At 42.1% G+C, this 15,514-nt stretch overlaps 1 protein-coding gene across 1 annotated transcript; it reads right to left on the bottom strand.

The window, feature by feature from the left end:
- Positions 1-437: 437 nt before the first annotated feature.
- Positions 438-1,169, bottom strand: LOC136573404 (vomeronasal type-2 receptor 26-like). The gene has a single exon (XM_066574696.1). The coding sequence runs from the start codon at positions 1,167-1,169 to the stop codon at positions 438-440; it is 732 nt and encodes a 243-aa protein (XP_066430793.1).
- Between the last annotated feature and the right edge of the window lie 14,345 nt (positions 1,170-15,514).

Below are 15,514 nucleotides of genomic sequence, written 5' to 3'. Positions count from 1 at the left end.
CAATTTTGGTACTGTATCTATATGGTAATCATTTCTTGAACATTATATATGTTTTACGCTTGGTTCTGGTATTGTGTCTAAGTAGTAAGCTTAGTTGTGATATAGTATCTAAATAGTAAGCTTAATTCTGTTACCAAATCTATATAGAAAGATTGCTGGTGATACTGTATCTATGCAATACACCTTATGTAGCAAACACAATTTATAAAACCTGGACTGGAAGATGGCCAACGCTATCGATAGGCCTCAAGATTGCCTTAATCCATCTCCAGTTATGAAATATATTTGGAAATTATGAGTGATACTGCTAAATTCTTTTTTTAATTAACCCCAATTAAATGGAAATACAACACATCAAGCCACGACTTTGTTTACACACAATATGCAGTAAATGCAATATTTGTAAAAGGAGTTTAATTGCATTTTCACTAGACATTTTATTTCTCTCTTAACTTCTTTCTGCAGTTTAACTCAGGCCTCATTATTAGGATAAAACATTTCGGGAAAAATATACATCCTAATATTCCAGCACTTGAGGTCAATATGGCAAATATCTCAGTAGCCACCATGTATTTCCCTCTGGTGCTCAGATAAGCTGGGATCATGGCAATCCAGACACTGCAGAACAGCAGCATGCTGAAGGTGATGTACTTGGCCTCATTAAAACTGTCCGGTAATGTCCTTACTATAAAGGCCAGAACAAAGCTCACCATTGCTAGGAGTCCCATATAACCCAACATGGAGTGGAACCAGATAGCTGAGCCTTCATTACACTGAATGATGATCCTTCCAGGAAACGAAAGATGGTCAAATTCTACATAAGGAGGTGACACCATTAGCCAAGTAACACAGATCAGGACTTGGATAGAGGAGCATGTTGCAATAATATAATAAGAGCATTTGGCCTCTATCCACTTCTTCCAGGAACTACCGGGTTTTGTGGCTCTGAAAACAACGCAGACCATGATAGTCTTGGCCAACACAGAAGAAACAGAAATGCAGAAGAAAATTCCAAAAGATGTTTGTCGCAGTTTACAGGTTATATTCACTGGACGTCCGAGGAAGAAGAAGATACAGAGGAAGCCAATCAAGATGGAGACTAGGAGGATGAAGCTCACAGTCCGGTTATTGGCCTTCACAAGAGGAGTGTCCCAAAAGGAAATGAACATTCTTACAATAAATAGAGTTATAATAGAGAATAATAAAGAGATGGTAGAAAACAGCGGTGTCAGAATGTCTGTTGTATAAGAGAGGAACTCAACTGTTTTAGGGATACATTTTTCTCTCTTCTCATCTGGCCATTCATCATCTGGACATTTGTAGCAATCCTCGCTGTCTGTACATTAGAAATATTTACAAGGTGAATAAAAGAAGCGAATTAATGCCATATACATAAAAGAAAAGGAAATCATGTGAAAGTAAAACATACAAGAATTCAACTACATTATTACGAGTGAGTCCATCAGAAGAATAATGATTGCAGCTCTGGAGCAGAATACAGGATCAGTAATTTATGTACACAGTGACAACTTCAAACTGGCTGGAGCAAACGTTTGGACAGTTACAAGGATTCTTGTAAGCCATTGAAAAGGAGAGTTCCTGACACTGGACTAGCCTGGATTGGTTAAAGTGAGTACTCCCATGTTACACATTGTAAGTGAGACTAGCCCCCCAGGCTGACTGTAATTGTGCACACCATTAGGGACCTTGCCAGCTCATCAACATGATTGTTATATACATGGAAACTAGGCTCATTGGACTTGGACTGGTAGTAAATTCCCAGAGCTCACAAACAGGCACTGATATATTGCAAAATGTTATGCAAGCTAAGTGATAAAGAAATATTGTCTGGTGTTTGAACGTTGTGCCTCAAGAAGACCGTGAGACTTATATTTGTTTTACATGATTGATCTCTTTACAACATTATTGAATTAGCTTTTTCTATGTTACTGGTATTTTTTACTGTGCATAACATTTATTGATCCTACATTTCGTAAGCTGTAAGGAAAGTCTATAGTAAAAGTTGAACCACACATTTGTTGTTAATGTTACATTGTTTTGAAACTCCATCTGCAGCATCGCATCCTGAATCTGCTCAATAAACCCCAACAACATTTCCTGCCAGAGCGGGCAGGATACAATATCAAACTTAGAGGCAAATAGTGAATGTCAAAATGGCAACAGGTCCCACAGCTATTGGCATAATACCTGCAAGATTCTTACAAGTGGGCACAATTTAGACGGGCATAATATTACATTTGGTGCTTGGACAGCTATATTACAGAGTGTTATTTGCCTAAATAATATGAGTAGTAAAGCGTGGATACCTTATGTCAAGCCGCCTACTTTTGGAAAGTGACAGGTGCCACACCCCCTTCCCATGACCTTTGACCCTCCTCCGCCATCTGGTGGGTGGTGGACCCCCCCTTCCGCATTCCAGGGGTGTGACGTGTATCAGGGGCCCCCATCAGCATTCCAGGCCTGTGACATATCATGAGACACACTTTAGAATACAATGTGTCTCATGATAATCAAGGGCGTTATTATATGTATAGCCTGACTTGATGTTATATACCATTCAAGCCATCCCCAATCAATGGGCTTATTATATGTATAGTCTGACTTGATGTTATATACCATTCAAGTCGGCTTATGAGTATAAGGGTTAATATATAGAATGCATTTCCATTCACTAATAGCCTTTTCAGCATTTCCACCCCCATCCTAATAAGCTTTTATGTATCGGCTAGCAGTGACAGCGCTATAGAGAACACAAAGTAGCCAAAATGCAAAGTTTTATAAAGCTTTATTGAGCGCACAGAATATATAACCGATGTGCGATAAAAAAAAAATACAGAATATAGAGTTATTACTAGAGATGAGCGAGCATACTCGTCCGAGCTTGATGCTCGTTCGAGTATTAGGGTGCTCGAGATGCTCGTTACTCGAGATGAGCACCACGCGGTACTCGTCTCGATTAAATGAGCACTGACTATTGAATTAAATGGAGCCGGCAATACAGCCGGCTCCATTGAAAGCAATGGGCTGCCGGCGAGCGCGGGATGAATTTTAGGGAAGGGCTTAAAAATATAAGCTCTTACCTGAAAATCATCCTAAAATGTGTTAAAAAAAAAATGTACGCTCACCTTTCTGCTGCAGCCGGAGTTCAGCCGCTTCTGGCCGGCAGTTTCCCTGAACTGCTCTGAGTAGTATTCAGCAGCCGGGGATTTAAAATCCCCGCCTGCTGAATGAGCTGCCTGTGATTGGTCACAGCCTCACCAATCAGAGGCAGCTCTCACTCACACCCATTCAGGAATTCATGAATGGGTGAGTGAGTGCTGCCTCTGATTGGCTCAGCGCAGGGACCAATCAAGTGCAGCTCTCAGGTCCCTGCGCTGAGCCAATCAGAGGCAGGAGAACGATCTTTATGCTGACAGTGCGGGGGGGGGGGGGGCTCACTCTTGCCACTATTGTGGCTTAATAGTGAGACCTCGGAGCCCGAAATGCAGCCCTGCATGTTGCTCCTCGCCCGCCCTATCCATTTCTGTGTTTTTTACATGACTTTGGTGATTTGCTAAGATTTTCACAAATGAAAACCTTAGCGGAGCACCAGTCATATACAAAAATGCTCGAGTCGCCCATTGACTTTAATGGGGTTCGCTACTTGAAACAAACTCTCGAGCATCACTGAAAGTTCGACTCGAGTAACGAGCACTCGAGCATTTTGGTGCTCGCTCATCTCTAGTTATTACATAAAGGAATGCATAAGAATGATTACATAGATGTGTATATCACTGTATAATGTTAACAGATATATAGTCCCTTGGCGTATTCCTGATGGGGCTAGCATAATGTAGCAACTTCTGCATGTTTGAGGGGAGCAACAGTGCAAAAGCCTTTCTGAGTTAAAGCTTAAGATTCATCATGGCCTTTATTAAAAAAATCCATCTTCAAAGATTCCACCAAGTCACGAGTACTGGCGTCTGCAGCGACATCGCTAGGTACATTAGCCTCAGCTATTGCATGCATAAAAATGTTCCACCCCAGCGGTATACTTCTTCTCACGAAGGTGTGACTCTGCGTCTTATGCCTTATCAGCACAGGGAAATTGGTTCCATGAATTACTACATTTTTATATACCAGTTCGTGCTTATCTTTCCATGTGATAATATCCCGGTGATTGAGCAACCGTTCTGTGTTTTTCTTGCATGGTTGTGGAAGGTCCCAGCGTCGTATGACATTAGCTATTTCAGCTTCATAATTCGATCGTTCAGCAGCATGCACGGTTGGAATAGCGTAGTCTGACTCCATATTAAAGTCTTTATCACTTCAATTTAGCTATGAGCTCTGTCCTGGTATGATTTCTCTCGCAGAGTTCAACAGGCCACTTTAGTGCAATGAGGCACTTTGAACTAGCCGAGGCAGACACTAATGATTTCTGCCTGCTGAGTTCAAGAAGCTCTCGTTACTGTGATGAGCATGGTTACATTTAGTCACACTATCACTAATGTCCAGGCCCCCGCTGGAGGTGTGTGTGTAGTGATGAAAGGGACATGGCTTGAATTAGTTACGCTGTTTACAACCAGTAGCTAATTAGTTCCAGCTCTGCAAGGATGTCAGCATAGTGATGAATGAAGGTGTCTATTATTACACAGTTAGAATCAAAGACTACTCTGTTAACAGCTAACACATGTATCTATCTCTCTATCTAAAATACTTCATGAATCTAACTATTATATAAAGATGCACAGATCATATTAAAAACACAAGGGATTTGACAGCGGTATTGGCTATCACAAAAGTTATTTTTTATAAAATGATTTACAAAATCATCATTTTTTTTTTAAATCTGGCGTAAAGAAATGTAAAATATGCTTTTAAGATAATCCACGGGCTATGTAATATAATACAAACACGCAGTAATGCCCACAAAATACACTGTCAGTATCCTGAATTTGGTGATCCTGATATATGTACCTATCGCAGTTTCTTTTTAAAAACTCTATAAAAGCCACTGGAAAAATGGGACCATCCGGAGCTAGCCCATAACTATGAAAAAAGACCGCTCTCTCTGAGTCACATAGTACAATTAACACCCAGTGTCGTCCTCGCTGAGTTGAATCATCAGTATTAATTATATAAGCCGATGGTCTTTCATCCACATTTAATTGGGGTAGGAAGTCACTTGGGTATACGCCAGCAAAAATTCGCAAAGTATAAGGATCGGATTTAAGGAGATTCGTGAGTTGAAGAGTGTTCATAATTTAATTGTAATCGTACAGAACTTCTCTTCTGTGATTTATTTCCAGAATAGCGGGACTTGAGGCATAGACAAGCATGTTAACCATGTGAGGGGTAGGGACTGAGAATCGTACTTCCGCACGCAGGTTCCCAGTTTTAACGAGTGAGAAGTGCGTGCCGGGCTCCATGTCCGGTGACAGGTCGAATGCAAAAAATGTGTATCCGCTAACGAACTCATTTCTGTCAATCGAAATTGAGTTGTCTGCTCGCTGCTTTCCGGAGATATGGACGAGAGCCTTATATTCCCTAATAGCTAATTCGACCTCAAAATCAGGTTGAAAAGACCTGGCCGGAATCTGTTGACCATCCAGATACAAGGCCGCGTGGTTTACGGAATAATGGTGAAAACAGAGAGGATTTTTTTGGAAGCTACCGCTAAAGGCTTCATTGTCCACAAATGCTAATATCACAGTTTTAGGGATCTGGCCCAGGAACACATTTTCATGGTTAGCTATATGGCTCCCTATTGCTATACTAAAGACTTTGAGACTGCTTCTATCCAAAGTATATTTAGCAGTGGTCGCTAGTAGCGCCTGTCTGTGGCCTATGCGGACGGCTGGGGATACTTGTACTCTCTTGGTGAAAATTGAAGCATGAAGGATTTGAACTTTAAAGCCATCAGGGTCTGCTGACATCAAGCAGAAAGAGTCTTTATTCCTTGTCAGTTTTATCTTTAAATCCAGAACGTTCAAGATAAGCTTCGGCTGATTAAATATATTGCCATAAATAGGCCCCAGAAGCTCCACAGTTTTAGAGCGCTGTGTTGCAGCAGCTCTTTTAGCAAAGCCTTAATTTGGACCGTCGAGTGTCCTTTCTTGGTGGTGACCTGCCGAATCCTTGTAAAACAGTCCGGCTGTAAATTGGGATGCGAGCGTTTGAGCGCTATAATTTAAAATTGTCTCGATGAAAGCTCTATAGCTATAAAGATTATCGGATTGTGAGATTAGTCTAACCCTCAATGTGCTGTCCACTTGATTAAAAAGCGTGGCTACAGGGTAATTAATAAATCCCACACGAGCACCATCGGGGATGGGTGTGTAATCTCATTTAACTATACGGCAGGTTAAGTGCAGGAGGTTGTTATTTAGGTCGTAGTAATATTCGCCACTACCCGATATGAAGAATTCCAACGGCGTGTTGTCAGTGAGGGCTGCGATAGGCAGGACTTCAACAAATTGAGATTTTTCAATACTCGTCTGCGTGGGCGGTATGGTGAAAATATCCAATTCAGATTTGGTGCACTCTACAGAACCGTCGTGTATGAATGCCATGTTAGAGAATTAAAAGATGTCATCTGCTGCGTGTCTAGCGGGTTTCTGACGGCGCCGTCTTTTGCGTGAAGGAGTCTTATCCATGAGGAGCAGGTGAAATTGTGCTAAAAATCGTCTTTTTCTTTTACGGGGATTTTTTGCAAAAGAAACAAGGCCTGAGCCGCGCTGTTCTTGACACGGCGGATTGAGTCTGTCCAAAACAGACAAAACAGAAGTGACCGCGTCTGTAGCAATATTTTTGACAGCCGTCTTTACATGAGGCTTTACTAATTCTAGACCTTTTCTGAAAAGAGGCAAGGCCCTTCAGAAGAGTGACCTGAAGACGCCACCAATCCCTGCGTCAATCATATACTCGTCTCCATGAAATCCGTCTATTTTTCCGTTTCCACTCTGCGCCAAATAATGTTTCACGTAGAGCGCAGGATCTCCGTACTCCTGCTGAGACAAAATTTTTTAACGCTGCAAATTTTTATGCGGTCTAAAGTGTAATCGCACTATACTTTTCCCGTACCTGAATTTAACAGGCGCATTCTGGTCTGATAAAATCGAGATTGTAATCGTGTCAAAATGTTGTTTACACACCGGCACGTAATCAGGGCTATTGTACTGAATTGTGACAATGTCGCTGTTTTTGCCACTTATTTCTACCGTTCTTAAAAGCTGCACATAACTATCTCCTACAAACTCATGATGGATAATATCTGTATACACGAACAATGTATAAAATCCTGCTTTTATGTCTGCGAAATGTCGGCGCCTGACAGGGATATTTCCAACAAAACCTTCGTTATATTCAGGCAGGCCTAGCAGAACGGACAACTTATGCCCCAGCGCAAAGTGTAGCGTTGGTGAATCGGTAACTGTAACAGTTCTTTTTACTTCATCATAGCGTAGCTTAAAGACCTCGTTTGTTATCCTTAAAACTTCAATTCTGTCATTTATCGCACACTTTAAATCTGATACGGCGCAATAAAACCCCGCCTTCACAAAATATTCGTGGTAGATACCTCCCTGTTTAGCGATGAAAAAGTTTCCCTCGTTCGCCCCAATCGTTTCCCACGTGTGCGGATACTGTATCTCGGTTAAGGCCACATCGTAAGCGCCCAAGAGATGAATCGGCTTCGCTAGTTTCGTAGTGTAAGTAGAAATTGAGTTTTCGGGGTAGATTCTGGACGATGCATTACTAGGAAGAGTTATATAAAATGAGCCCGATTCCATAGTCTATGCGGGTGACAGTTGATTTTCAGCAACCCAGCTGTTAAATTTTGTAGGGTACCCGTGCCACAAAATAATGCTTTCTTCCCACGGATGCGTCTTTTCTTTAATATTTTCTCGATGCTGTAGACGTGGTTCTCATCTGCTGGTACCTGCTGTATTTCCTCTTTATAAAACGAACCCTCTATAGCTTCGCCGCTCAGGTCTATTAATTTATATAGCGGTTTTTGAAATCGCATATTAATAGAGTCTATGAAAAAAATTTAATCAGTGAAAGTTTGCTCATAGCCTTTCGTAAATGTTCCTTTATGTTGAGAAATCCTCACATGATCCCCTATTTTTAAAGAAGTCTTTTCAAGCTTTGAGTTCAGAATATCGCTGTAGATATTTCACCAAATTGTTAAGGAGTTCTTTTTCGTGACATCCACAGTTCGACATCGAATAATACGGTGGTAAGTTCGGTTATAACTGTATACCAACGATGGTAAAATCGATATAGCGAAATGCGTTATGATGGGTGAGATAACGCCACATTCGCGATTTTAAAGTGTGATTAAAACGTTCGACCACCGCAGCCTTTACGTTGTTGCTCGTAAAGTAATGGTGTATGTTGTATCTTTTACAAAGACGCTTCATGTGTTGATTCACAAATTCTTTGCCCCAATCTGTACATATTTTTCGAGGTACACGATCGCTATTCTCAAATATCAGCTCGAAGGCTCTTGCGACGCTTGATCCCGATTTAGATGCTAAACTGAAGCACCATGGATATTTTGCTAAAACATCTATAACCGTTAGGCCTTAGTCAGACGGGCGTTTTTTCGCGCGATTTGCGGATCGCATGACGGATGCGCATCCGCAAATCGCGTGACCGATGCCCGAAAATCGCCCGAAAATCTGCTCCTAGCCGCGTTTCATTAGAAACGGGCTGGAGCTGTCCAGCGCATTGCATTCAATGGAGCTGGCAATACAGCCGACTCCATTGAAAGCAATGCGCTGCGGGCGAGCCAATCAGGGGGCAGGTCTGACTCACACCCCCTTCACACCCACTGCAGGCCGGCCGCGTGGAACTCCGGCTGCCGGGAACAGGTGAGTATGTATATATTTTTTATTTTAACACTTTTCTGGATGAATTGCAGGGAAGGGCTTATATATTTAAGCCCTTCCCGACAATTCATCCCGCGCACGCCGGCAGCCCATTGCTTTCAATGGAGTCGGCTGTATTGCCGGCTCCATTGAATTCAATGGGCAAACATCGTTCTTCTCTGCCACAGCTGTTACAGCTGTGGCAGAGAAGAATGATTTGTCTTCTATATGTTCTCAATGGGGTCGGCGCTGCTGCCGCCGGCCCCATTGAGCGCATATAGTGAAGAGAACAGGAATCGCAGATCACAGATAGGTGCGATCTGCGATTTCTGTTCTATAATTTATCGGACGAGCGCATAAAAAGCGCTCATGTGTCCGATACCATTGCAAAGCAATGGTTTTAAAAAATCGCCGGACGCATGCGCATGCGCAAATCGCGCAAGAAAACGCACATCTGACTAAGGCCTTAAAATGTATTTTATGCCATCATTTTCTTTAGAGTACTGCATTAAACACACGAGGTCAGATTCCCAGAGCGAATCTATATCAGCAGCAATTATTTTATTTCTAGCAAATTTCTTTCTAATCGGCTTGTGAAGGCTATAACAATTAATCTTTTGCAGCCATTCTCCATTGTCTTTAATTATGCATATATCTTAACAGTGTTAGCATTACTATGTAGGTAATACATTTTTTTATTTATTTTTGCATTAATGTATAACGATAAGGTAGGTATACAGCGTTTACTCATTTAATTTCGTATAGCTGCCCGATAAGGATACATTTTAAAAAATACGTTAATTTTATCCGTTTTTATCATTTGCTGTATAAGGGCGCCTACCCACTTGGGCTGCCGATTTTCGCGCGTAAAAAACGCGGCATTTTCCGCTGCGTTTTTTGCGGCTTTTTTTTTGCGTGTTTTTTGCAGCCCTCCATTGACAATCATGGGTGCATTAAGAGAAAAATAAGGAGACATATGCAACTGACAGTTCCTATGTGAAAAAACCCCACGAAACGGAAAAAAACCCCAGATGGACAAGAACACATTCTATACTAATTGCTCTTGAGAAAAACCGCAAAACATCACAGGAAAAAAAATCGCAAGTGCGTAGGCACCCTTAAGTAGAGAACTGGGAGGACATCGTCGACACATTTGACGAATTGTGATTCGAGTGTTTCTCACAGTCTGCCAATGGTAGGTTTTATCACTCCGTATGCAATGTTTTGTTTACGCGCTTGTTGTTATGTGTTATGCTAAATAAGTGTTGTCTCGATACAGATGCTGCAGATGTAAATGGACACCTAGATCCGTTATATCCTTTAAAACACCCATAATTCACGAAAGACCAGTGCAGTCGCCGGGACTCGCCAATCATCCGTGGAGTCTGCTAAGACAGCAAAACGGGTGCGTGAGAATGGTGGAGCAATCGCCTATATCGGATGCATATGGAAACCAGTCGGGGGACGACGGTCAAAGTGTCATCGGTAAGATGCTTGCAACAATTTGAGCGAATGTTCAATTATAGTACGGCTGTTACATGCATAAGTCCTGCGTAATTCATCAACAGTGTTACACATTTTTGTTGTATTTTTTTTTTTCCTTCCAGAGAATGCTTGTGCCAGAGCGGGGGAAAACACAACATTAGAGATGGCAAACCTGACGCTAAACCCTGTGGAAAATGTGAGTGCGTCAGTGGATGCAACTAGCCCTGTGTTACAGACACACATCGAACCCGTGAGATACCCGCTGCCGTTAGAACCACACATAACCATCAACTGCGTCGCCACACCAAGTGCTGTCAAACAAGGACGCAACTTATTGAAGCGTGAGAAAAATCGTGTGAGAAAAACAGCGCTATCATCTATTTTGGAAGAGGCCGAAAAGCCTGGGGTCAGGAACACTGGTACCGCTATTGGTAAGCCGCATGCCGTAATGTCAAATGATATTCGGGTTTGTCATAATGCAACACAAACTGATACGCAACACCAGCTAGTCATTGCTAGTATTAATGCCGTAACATGTGTTGATACACAGCAGTCGCTAGCTAACACATCACAACTCACTACAGCTCATAGAAAGAGAAAATCATCTGCTGAGTATCAAGTTTCAAAAGGGTCGACAACACAGAGAAATCTTGACGATCCTGTTTACCGTCACTGTGTGACGCAGCAGATACAGCTGAAAAATACAATACAGTTTCTATGTGACAGCATTATCGCTAATCAGAATATCTCGCTATAGTTTCCCAAGTGAGGATGAGGCAAACAGAGCTAGAGCACGCACTTGTAGAGCACCTCAGTACCGATGAACTTTTAAAACTGGTCGTAAAGTTGCAAAAGATTTCCAAGGCCATCGGTATTACGGCGCTCCCTCAGCCCCCCACCTTATGACTATCTATGGTTGGGTCAGGGCTGAAGAAACAGTGTTCTAACATAGGGTGCGTTTGGCATAGAGCACAGTCTGTAAAAAAAAAGCCATAAAAATGTTGTGTATGGCCGCAAGGAGGGAATCCGCCAGAGGATGCAGAAAGAGTCAACCCAAACAAAATTTGCCCACAAAATCCTGAGGCACCCCCACATAGATCCGATCCAGCACCACATACCGCGCAGATTCCAGACATACCCCATCATGTTGAGCAACCTGCTGATGCGTCTGTGTTTTTACAGCATTTATTCCATATACGCCGTGAAGTTGGTCACTTCAATGCCGTGGAGCACATTGATCATTTCAGCTTTGCAAATTTGCATAGGATACAGTCTTTTATTAGTGCGATTAATGCTGTTCACGGTGTCATTCAGTCTTTGCTCAACAGAATCAGACGAGATATACAACCCGGTGATTTTATACAACTGAGCGTCGATGGCGGGCGATGGCTGGATCCTATTTATTCCCTAAAACAGGCCTGGGATGATTTTAACCCTGAGAGCTTCTTAAATGCGGAGGCCAATGCATTACAGAGTAATGCAGAGTGTTTAGCTGGTGAATGTCTGACTCTCAGAGTGCTAATAGTGCGGAATAGGCGCGGCGGTGGCAGACATCGCAGACGGTTAAAATCAATACTTTACACACAGATCATCAAGCAGAAAAAACAATGGCTGTTTGATTTTAACAATTACGACTCTAACCTGTGCTTAGCTGCCAGTCTATTCACACTGTTAGAAAAGGGGTCTCCCGATGATAGTGTTTTATTGGCGCGAGCTAGAGAATTACATAACAAATTGGACATTCCCGACAACCAGTTAGTGAGTTTAGCGATATTGAGGCATTCGAGAAGCACCTGGGCATAACCATAAGGGTTCTATACCACAATCACTCTGATTGGCCTTATTTTCACACCGGCAAAACATCTGGTGGGAATGTTGTATACATCCTTCACCATGATAATCATTATTACGAGATTACGAATATAAAAGCTTCTATTGGGGCCAATAACTTTTGTGATCATTGCAGTTCTGTTTTCCACCACAAAAAAAAATCACTTGTGTCAGTATTTTTGCAAGGCTTGTCAGACAGAATCGTGTGTCGAAACCCCAGAATCGATATACCGATGCTCCACTTGCCGCGTGTTTTGTCGCTCATCCGATTGTTTAGCCCGCCACAAGGTCATTGCTTGTCGAATAAAGCGTTTTGCAAGACTAAAATCTTTTGCGAGAGTTGTTACCGCTATGTGGTTAAACGCTCCGATCCTCAAGAATGCAAGGAGCTACATTGTAACATCTGTAAAGCCAGCGTGTTGAAATTTGACAAACACGCGTGTTACATGCAGCCTTACCGGGGGGGACCAGCTGAGGACACCTCGTCGTATATTATCTACGACTTTGAGTGCCAACAGGATACAGGTAAACACATTCCAAATTTTATTTTTGTCACTCCGCTGCACGGCTCAGTGTCTTGGGAGTTTGAGGGCGAGTTTTGCATGCACGATTTTGTTCAGTTTTTTCTCAGCGGCGATTTTACAGATTGCACCTTTATTGCCCATAATGCCGGACGATATGATTCGTATTTCATAGTCAAGCAATTGATAATTGAGAAGATTCAAATAGACATGATCACTCAAGGTGGCCGCCTTCTGTGTGCGACGGTACATTCAATAAACTTGAGGTTCATAGACTCGCTTAACTTCATTCCATGAAGCTTAGCAAGCTACCTCAGGCTATGGGTTTTTCAGGGGGAAAGGGACATTTCCCTCACTTTTTCAATACTAAAGAAAACCACAATTATGTCGGCCCCCTACCTGATGCTAAATATTACGGCCCAGAGTACATGATGCCTGACGACAGTAAAGAGTTTATGGAGTGGTATGAACTGCAAAAGGGCTGTACTTTTGATTTTAATGCAGAATTGAAGGCCTATTGTAAGCAGGATGTTGAAGTATTGCGGAAAGCCTGTGAGCGTTATAGAGACCGGGTAATGGACATGGCTAAGAAAAAGGTTAAAAGGTATTGTACGGAAAAAAGGAAAAACGTTACTGTGACTTATTGCATTGACCTGCTCCAGCACATCACTCTCGCGTCTGTATGCATGGCTATATACAGGTTTAACTTCTTACCTAAAGACACTATAGCTGTCGTGCCCTCTGATAATTATCACAAGACCAAAAAAAGGTACTCAACTCCAGCTATTCAGTGGTTGATGTACGTGTCTCATAGTGAAAACATAGTCATACAGCACGCGCTGAGAGGAGGCGAAAAACAGGTCGGTAAGTACTATTTAGATGGTTACGCGTATGTTGACGGACAGCATATTGCTTTTGAATTTCAAGGTTGCTTCTACCATGGGTGTGGCGTCTGTTTTAACGAAAACGCGCAAAATAACATCACAAAAACGACGTACAGTCAACTATACCAGGCTTTTTTTAGCTAAAAAGCGTTATTTATAGCAGCAGGGGTACACTTTACGTGTCATATGGGGGCATGAATGGCGTGAAATGGTTGAGACCAATTCAGACCTTCAGGCTTTTCTTCTTAAAATGCAGTTCTCAGTGCCGTTAGAGCCGCGTGACGCTCTTTACGGGGGTTGAACTAACACAATAAAGCTATACCACAGGCTTGCCGATGGTAAGACGATAAATTATTATGATTTCACTAGTCTGTACCCTTTCGTCAACAAAACAAAGACTTACCCTATAGGGCACCCGACAATTATTTAGGAAAATTTTGGTTACATCAAAAATTACTTTGGTATCGCAAAAGTTAAAGTGTACCCGCCGCGCGATTTATTTTTCTCGGTGCTACCGGTGAATGTGAATCATAAGTTGATGTTTCCGCTGTGTTACACTTGCTCTTTAAATTCACAGTCCGATCCATGTAGTCATACTGATGAAGAGAGGTCTATCATTGGTACATGGTGTACGATAGAACTCGAGGTGGCTGTAGAGAAAGGCTACAGGATAGCCCACACCTATGAAATATGGCATTTTCCAGAAACATCAGATAATCTATTTGCATCTTACATCAAGTTGCATCTTAGGGCTAAGCAAGAGGCTTCAGGGTATCCTAGTTGGTGCACGGAGGATGATAAGAAAAATGAGTATATTGACTCCTTTCTTCAAAAAGAAGGTGTTCAATTGCGTTAGGAGGAAATTATCCTCGTTCTGGATTATCCTCGCAACAGCGACCCTGAAGCACAAAAGACTATCAGCGTAGAGCAGCCTGGCTTGGTGAGAAATAAAAAGTATTGGGACATCGAAACAAGGCCGCTACAAAGAACACAGAGGTGTGTTTATACAAAGAGGCATCTACTAGATGATTTTACAACTCTCCCTTACAGTTATTAGATCATATAGTATGCAAATACATTCAAAAATGCAAACCCGTAATATTGTTTGATTTTGTGGCGTGTTGGCGTAATTATATGTCGGAGGTAACTGCTTCTTCTCCTAACCAGGATCTGTAAGGAATACGTACTACTGGATCGACGCCGCATTAACGCCACGCAATCCGCGAGATCATGTGAGGAGGCGACTATTAGACAAATTCACAATATAACCTCACGGGTGTTAACGGTTGCATGATGGACACACGTTTGCAACACCCCTTCTCTTGTATTTTAGCAGGTCTGTCTAACTCAGGGAAAAGTTACTTTGTTAAGCAATTGTTACTTAACTCTGTAACGCATATATCTCATATCCCCAGCAACATCGTCTATTTTTATTCGTGTTGGCAGCCACTTTATGACGAACTTTCCGCCTCTTTTTCTAGCATTACATTTATAGAAGGACTACCTCAGACTTTTATAGATGATGACTTATTCCCTCCTGATAAGGTAAATTTATTATTAATATCTGAATTTTTATTAGAATTTTTTCAGGCTTTACATCACATATCATGTCATATAACAATAGATCTTGAAAAATGCATAATAAACGATGGTTTACATTGTCGATCCATCCTTGGGAGAAGCCAAACATTTAACGTCTAACTTTAAACTGCGGTCTCTGCACAGAGCTACAGATATATATCTTCCTTTGTTTAGAGTCTGAGAGAGTGCAGAGATTTTTATATAGAATTAAAGAACATCTTAGTAAAGGGGAGGGAGAAGGGTAGGTGTAAGGGGGGACGTACAGACGGGAGGGTGGGAAATGGTGGTCGAGGGTGGGGGGTGGGGAGAGGGGAATATGTGGTACAAGCACCTTACTTAG

The sequence above is a fragment of the Eleutherodactylus coqui genome, chromosome 7, assembly GCF_035609145.1.
Source record: "Eleutherodactylus coqui strain aEleCoq1 chromosome 7, aEleCoq1.hap1, whole genome shotgun sequence".
NCBI lineage: Eukaryota > Metazoa > Chordata > Amphibia > Anura > Eleutherodactylidae > Eleutherodactylus > Eleutherodactylus coqui.
Note: the sequence above shows the minus strand (reverse complement) of the source record. Positions and strands in the feature narration are given on the sequence as shown.